This window comes from Corvus brachyrhynchos, unplaced genomic scaffold (assembly GCF_000691975.1).
Source record: "Corvus brachyrhynchos isolate BGI_N302 unplaced genomic scaffold, ASM69197v1 scaffold209, whole genome shotgun sequence".
Taxonomy (NCBI): Eukaryota; Metazoa; Chordata; class Aves; order Passeriformes; family Corvidae; genus Corvus; species Corvus brachyrhynchos.
Window position 1 is genome coordinate 2,323,437 of NW_008246056.1, and position 7,691 is coordinate 2,331,127.

General features: G+C 48.3%; 1 protein-coding gene across 1 annotated transcript in view; it reads left to right on the forward strand.

Annotated features, from left to right (window-relative positions):
- The first annotated feature begins 7,365 nt into the window (after positions 1-7,365).
- The window catches only part of LOC103623396 (protein CASC1-like), a 4,096-nt gene continuing 3,770 nt past the window's right edge, over positions 7,366-7,691 (forward strand). The window contains exon 1 of the mRNA XM_017745752.1: positions 7,366-7,383. Within this exon, the coding sequence (XP_017601241.1) occupies positions 7,366-7,383 (18 nt within the window). The remainder of the gene's footprint in view (positions 7,384-7,691) is intronic.

The window sequence follows — 7,691 nt, forward strand, 5'->3', positions numbered from 1 at the left end:
GAGGAGACTCGTGCTGAGGGGACTCGTGGCCGTGCCCTGCCCTGTGACACTGCAGTGACCACGCTTTCCCTGAAGCTGCTCAGGGCTCGCCCACCGCAGGCGGCTCTGCCGAGAGCTGCGGCAGTCGGGAGCCTCCATCAGAGTTGCACAGTTTTGCTTTCCCTGGCTCCAGAGTGAAAATAACAGCCAATCTGGAGTAGGTTAACCAAAATAAAATGAACCTAAAATTAAGTGAAACTAAAAGCAGCAGAGCTGTGCACAGTGGTAGTGGTGTTTTGGGGATGGTCAGTGGGAGAGGCCACTCTCGTGAGTGTGAAAAACGAGGTTCAGTCTCCTGTGAGAATTTAAAGGGTTTAATATAAAGACAATAAGAGACACATAAAATAAAGCAAAGAGGTAATGGCTGGGTGCCTTGGTGCTCTGCCAAGAGCATCCCTGATGCTCGAGGTGAGTCCTTTTTATACCATTTTTACTGTCTGTTCTCTATTCATATTAAAACTTTTCCTGGAGCTGTTCTGCATGGCCACTCCTTGGTTCCTCCTTTTTAGAGCATGCGTAGTCTTCTGCCTTGTGGTTTTATTTCTTTTGATTCTTGGGGTTGGGCCCGCTAGGTAAGAGTTGATGGTAGAGTGGATCTCTTAATTCTCCAGACAGTCAGGGCTGATTGCAGCTTTGGGCCTCTTCGTCTCTCCAGGCAGAGCGGTGATAGTGGCTCTTGGGCTCTCCTGGCCGCCCGTTCTCCAGGCGGAGTAGCCTTTGGGTCCTTTTGTTCCCTGGACAAAGTGTTGATTAGCAGCTTCTCGGGCCTCATCCTCTGCTCGCTTGGAGGTTATCTTACTTGCTCACACTTGCTAACATTCTTGCTAAAAAGAGAGAAAACTACAGCCACACAGCAAAAAGCATTTCTAACATTATATAATATCTACCTTTATACTTGCGAGAAGCCAATATTATAATATATGTTTATAACATGAGTATTGTGAGCAGGTGAAGTCCAAAGGATCTTTCCCAAGCTGTGGTTTCCATTTCCAAGGGAAGCACAGAAACTCATACCCTCCCCAGGTTTTCATCAAATGAGTCTAAGGAGGCAAATGCCAGGATGAGCAGGGGTCACAGCTCTGATTTTGTCTCTGATGCAACACCTGGCCCTGGGAGCAGCGACAGTGGGGACTTCCCTGCAATGCATCAGCACTGACAGCCAAGAGCTACCCCCTGGAGCCATCTCTTGCTGAGGGCAGAGCTCCTGTGACAGTCTTTTTCCAGCCCTTGTGCCCTATGAGTAAAGGCACAGGACCTAAAAAAGGCAGCTCCAGCTCCTTCCAGAGTGGCTGGGCTGGGAATACTCCCGGTGTGGATAGCAGGCAGCTGCAACGTGGCCAGCCTGGTCACTCCTAGCGCATCCTCCCCTGCCCTCCCTGCACCCTAAACACTTCCAGGGCCGCTATTTTCCAACCAGAAATGCCGCAGGCACTGGGCAAAGCCTCTCCTGTGTTTTGCAGCTCTTCTGCTCTGTCTAGCTCCAGGGCCAGCACTGTGGCCAGGCACTGCTTGCTGTCCAGGGCTGGTGCTCCTGCCCAGGGTACAGACACCCCAATGCTCCCACAGCTGGAAATGGCCCTGCCAGCACCCCTGGGGTGGGAGAACCATCCCAAAACCACCGTGCTGCTGCTCCACAAGAGCACCAGGATAAACAATGGCACAGAGACCCGCAGGGAAGTGAGGCTTTGCCGAGGGCAGGGCGCAGGGTCCAGGAGCTGCCCCCAGCAGCTGCCCTCACACACAGGTTACCTGCTGCCAGCCCCTTCTGTTCACCCTGTGGGGAGCCGCAGACTCCTGGGAAGCAGCTCCCAAAAAAGCAGGGAATTAAAGCAAACAGGATCTGACCTGGGGCAGCCTCTCAGCATGCCAGGCTGTGAACCATGACAGCTCCAAAGGGGCTTCCCCGTGCTCTCCCTGGAGTGGCTGCCAGCATGTCAGGAGCAGGAGCCAGTGCTCTCAGCTGTCACAGTCACTGAGCCCAGAGATGCCCTTACATGCTCCACTATTCTGTAACAATAACAGTGGAGACCCCTCCTGCCCTCCTGGGGCCTTGAGGATGCCTGCAACATCTTTGGTTCCCAGCTGTTAGCTTCCGAATTTTGGACACTAGGGATTTCTCTTAGGTGCCAATAGCTCAGTACCGGATGCAGGTTTGTGTCCTGGCTGGAGGTCTAGAGGTGTGATCTCAGCCCCCCAGAGGCATTTACTTGTTTCCCTCTAGTGGCTCACCTTCTGTTTCCCTCCCCCTCCCCAGTAAATCAATAGGATTACTGCAGTACAAAAGAATATGTGCTTGGATTTGCACATATTTGGATAATCTGGCCAGGGTTTGGCCTGTGTGCCCTGAGTTCCTGTGGTCAGCACAAAGCTGCTGCACACGTGCATGATGCACCTGGCTAATTCTGCTTGTTCTTTTCCACTCCAGAACCCAGCTCTCCTCACTGCTCCGACAGGGTTCTGTGGGGTAGCACCAGCCATAGGAGTTGGCTCAGGGAGTTGATTCGGTTGCTCCGTACCCCACTGATCCCTGCAAGAGCACCTCCTTAGCATCCCTGTGTGTCCAGAGGATATTCCAGGTGCAGGGACAGGACATCTCCTTGCACACATCTTGGTCCTGCACAGGACGCTGCCCCTCAGCCCTTCCTACAGCTCCCAGCTCTGCAGCTCCAGCTGTCACCTCTGTCCCACCCCGCAGGAATGTCACGGGGCTCCTGGGGAAGGCAGCCAGGAGTTCCATGGCACATTCCAGGTGATCCTGCCTGTCCTGCCACAGGAGGCAGATCACTTCATCTGCATGACTTAATGGCAGCTAATGATGGCATGGTCCACTGGCTGCCTGGTCAGGCTGCCCCTTCCAAGGGCCTTGGAAAAACACAGGGCTTTTGGAATGGCAGTGGTGACTTCAAATGCCTGCCTTGCAGAGCTCTTTGTGGAGAAGCAAGTGTGAGAAGTTTAAAAAACCGAAACAGAACCCCAACATAATCAGGAACAGCAGCAAAGCTTTCAGTTTCTTAATCCTGAAATCCCTCCCCCACTGCTAAGAAAAAGCATTTTTTCCAAAGAAAAATGAAGGAAAGGCTGAGGGGCAAAAGGCAGAAAAGAAAAGTCACTGAGTCCTGTATGCCTGAGAGTTGTTTTGCAGGATGTGGATTTTGAGTGGTACTGGGTCTCAGCCTGGGAATCACAACAAAACGCAAGGAACTGGCTCTTCTGCATTGTCCTGAAAGCAGGAATTATTTTAAGGTCATTGCACAATGATGTGTGGGCTTGCAGATCCCATTTTCTTCCCTCTCCTAATGATGCCAGGGGATCACCTCACCCAGGAACATGAGACCATCTGGAAAATATCATCCAGTGCACTATTCCCTGTGCCAGAGGGATATTTATAGATAAAGTAAATCATGCTGTCACAATCCAAACAAATAAGGAGAGGCTGCAAGGCAGTGGAGTGTCTCTTGCCCCGCCTCTGTGCTTTGGCCCCAGGAGGGGCCACTGGGATCTTTAAAGTCCCTTCCAACCCAAACCATTCTGTGATTCCATGATCCTTCCAAATTAAGCCAGTTTTGGGGGCAGCACTCAAACCAGTCCCTCACAGGACCAGGCTCCTGCTAAGTCCCTTGCCCAAATATGCTCCAGAAAACCATATAAGGCTCACAAGGGTGTATATTTTTGACACAAAATAGGGTCATTTCAAAGAAGTTTCTCACAAGAAGTGAAACCCTTCCCCTCAGCTGAGCAGTTCAGGTTATTATTCACTGTTTGGATCTAACCCACTGAACAAAATACTGCCTTTGCCTTTGGAAAGGAACAATCCATTGAGCGAGTTCAGGCCAGCTCTCGTTACAGGCTTCCTAAATTTGTTCATGGAAAATTAAACATTCTCTTCAGATAGGGAGATATGTACATATCTGTGTCTCCAAAGCGGTTTCAGGCTCTCTATTTGTAAACTAATGGATACCATTCGCTTTGCAGCACTACCTAGAGTGGCTCCAGGGTGTGATGTTATTATGGTCATGGAAACTAAACGAAGAGCACGTGGCTGACCTTTCTCAGCTCAGGTCTGTCTTCCCAAAGGAAGTGTGTAGAATAGGGGTTGTGTGTAGAATACCCACCGTCTGGTTTATCCTCTGTTTCCTTCCCATTGGAGCTTTACCTCATCATTCCTGGGAGCATAGGAAATCCTGTTGCAACACAGCCTCTTCTTGTCCACTGGATCCATACTGGAATCCCAGAATAGAATATTCCCAGCTGGAAGGGACTCGCATGGATCATCAAGTCCAATGGAGGGAGGGCAGTATTGGGTTTGGGGTCCTTGGGATCTGGCACTTTGCAGATGACAGAGAAACAGTGATGAACCCCATGCTGGGGGACATAAAGCAGGTAGCAGAGAGGAGAGGTGGGAGAAATGTTCCCCGACAGTTTTGAAGTTTAAGCAGGCAGCAGAGTTCTGTAATATGGATGTCCTCATGTTTGTGTTTTGGTTTGGGTTTTCTTGTCCTCTGTATTTTGTACTGCTCATCCAGAGTATTCTCCAGTACCTTCAACTGAAGAATAACAAAACAGTCGTCATCATCTTCTAAAACCAGGCCTGCATCTCTTTCATATGCTTCGGACTGACTGTTCAGATGCAGCCCTTTGTGGACTGAAAGAAGGAGGATGTTGGAATTGAGAAGAAAGGATTTACTCCGTGGTGTTCAGTTGTCTACAGTTAGGAAGAGGAGAAGTGATTACAAGCAATTCCAGTGCCCAAAGCCCATCCATCTCCCTGGGATCCATGTTCTGTTCTGCTGACCTGTAGTTAGGTGTCAGATTTGAGCAGCTGGAGTCTTTGTTCTTTCTGGCAAAACACTGCACTTTCCATAGGAACATCCAGCACTTTGTATTTCTGCTGGGTGACGAAATGACAGAAGAGTCTTTCTGCAGGATCTTGTATGAAGTTCCACCTTCTCTTTTTCTGCCAATGAACTTGGTCCAGGCTCAATGTACAGCTGGATGCAGGAAGATGCAGGGGGGCAGGGAAGAGTTGTCACTGAGTGTGTCCAGTGCTTCTCCTGCTGTGCTCTTTCAAAAGAGAGCCTCCTTGGATCTTACTTCATTTTAGTCTTTAATTGCAGCTAATTTTTCTTTTAAAACAAACAAACAAACAAACTAAAAGCAGGCAAAACTGCATTTCCTTGTGGGGCATATTTAGAATGTATGTGTGTTATCAGAGTTATGGGCGTGTGTCAGTTTCTACAGAAGAAAAGATCCATCTTTTGCCTCCAGATCACACGGATTTACTTGAATGGTGCAGAGTAAATTTTCTTTTGGAATCTCTCTCTTAAAAAAAAAAAAAAAAAAAAAAAAAAAAAAGCTGTCATGTGAAGCTGGGTTACTCAGGATGGCCATGATGTACAGGAATCACCAAGGTATGTTTCACAGGTGGAGAGGCCTGCATCTTTATCTTTCCTTCTTTCTTCCTCTCCTTGTTCCTTTGCCCTGCACCGTGACTGTATTTCTTTGTCCCTCTCACTGTCCTTTTGCCTGTACCTGTCTGGATCTGCTGCTCAGTCCCTCTCCCTCACTGCACTCTTCTCTTTATAACCCTCTGTCCTGCTGCCCGTCCCTCTCTTTCTCCATCCCTCTGCTGTGCCTTGCCCATCTTCCCCCCACACCCACCTGCCGTGGTCATTTCCTCTCTCTGTCCTTGTTTCCCTCTTTGTGTCCCTCTGTCCTTCCTGTGTGATTACCACTCTGTCTTTATCTGTCCTTCTCCATGCCTCACCCGTGTTGCTTTTTATTCTCTGTTGCTCTGTCCTGCTCTCTGTTCCATCGTTTCTCACTGGATCCTTCTGTCCCGTTCCCTGTCCCTATTCCTTTTTAATCCCTCTCTGTCGTGCTGCCCCTCCCAGGTTGTTTCTTTTTATCTCCATCCTGCACCCCGTTCTTCCTTCTCTTCCTGTGTCCCCTCTGCTCCCACTCCCTCTTTCTGCCTCTCCTGGTCTTTCCCTGGTGCTCCCATCGCACCGCTGGATGGGTCCGTGAGCGCAGGTTGGGATCCCGGCGCTCCAGCCTCCCAGGGGCAGCAGCGGCGCGGTAGGGAAGGGATGAGACAGCCCCTGGCAGTGCTCCGAGCGCAGGAGCGGAGCGGAGCCCGAGCGGGACCCGCTGCCCCGTGCCGTGGGGCGGCCGCCAGCCTCTGCCACCGGAACAGGACTTGAAGGTCCCTTCCAGCCCAGGCCATTCTGTGATCTGTGGAAACACTGCAATGTCTCCATGTGAATGGAGCGAAGTTTACAAATATAGGGATGTTTTGATAACATTTGAGTTTTGTTGACATTTCTATTAATGATTGTTAAATGTGGGGAGATCCCAGGACAGATAGGAAAATGGAGTTTGTCCCCACAGTTATTTTTATTTATTTATTATTTATTTTTATGTACGTGTTTATCACGTTTCTGTAGATATGTGTGTTGTTATACCTATCTTTATGGGTGAGACACACAATCTTTATGAAGCTGCCAGGCTCTGGGGAGCTTTACTTCCTCAGAAAATGATAATTCAAATGCATATTGTGGTAGGCATTGGTGTAGTGTGGGGTGTTACTGAGTATTGCCTAAATAGTGCTTAAAGTGAGATCCCTGCTCTTACACCTTGTTAAAAGAGGGCCTAATTGTAGGAAATAAAACTCTTTGTGTGTCCCACATGAGTTACAAATTTCTCCAGTGGTGTGGTGTTGTCCTTTGGTTTAATAGGAGTGAGTTTTCTTGTAGTACTGACTTAAATAAAACAACTGCAAACTGTTGGCATGATTTAGCTCCACAGCCTTTCAGAGTTGTCATTTTTGATGTGGTGTCATTGTCTCAAAGCAAATTTCATAACAATTACAGTAGTTGTTTTTACAGTATTGAACACTTTTTTCTGGATTCCTGTCACAGTAACTTCTCTCCCCCTGTACCATCCCATGTGACATTTTAGGTGGGGTTTTTTTTGCTGGTTTTGTTTTTTAAAAGAAAATACTTATGGCCATTTATGTCCACGGTGTTTCTGCCTTTTACTAACGTTTTCCAAGCAATTAAACCTTTATGTGGTATATACATAATTCTTTTTTATCTATGCATAATTATCTTTGTTATCTGAAAATTGTGTTTCATGTTCAACCCTTCTTGCTCCTCATAATTATCATACGTCTTTCACCTTCAGCCCATAATCTTTTGGTGCTTTATTTTTATTTATTTTGATCTACTATTTTACTTGCCTTATTTCTTTTCATATCAATACAATCTTGCTAAATCTGTCCAGAATCTCCTGTATTATTGTGCTTATGAAATTCTTCTGTGGGTAGTGATGGGACTCATTGTGTCAGTAAATCCTTACTCCTGTAGAAAGCATTTGGAACTGGCTACAAACGCAAAAGCTCAGCACCGCATCAAGAAGTGCTTTTCGTTGCCCAGCTCTCTGCCTTTCCCCACGTGTCAGTGATTACAAAGAACACCAGTAGATGGGGCTGAAATGCTGCACGGTGGGAAGCGCTCCAGCACGCAGTGAAAATCGAGAGGTGGGAAATGTGGCTGGGATTGAGCCCCAGGTGAACTGCTGCTGTCTGGTGCATTTTTTAGAAGAGGGCGCAGTGCTGCAGGAGGAGCCGGGCGGCAGAGAAGAGGCAGCAGAAG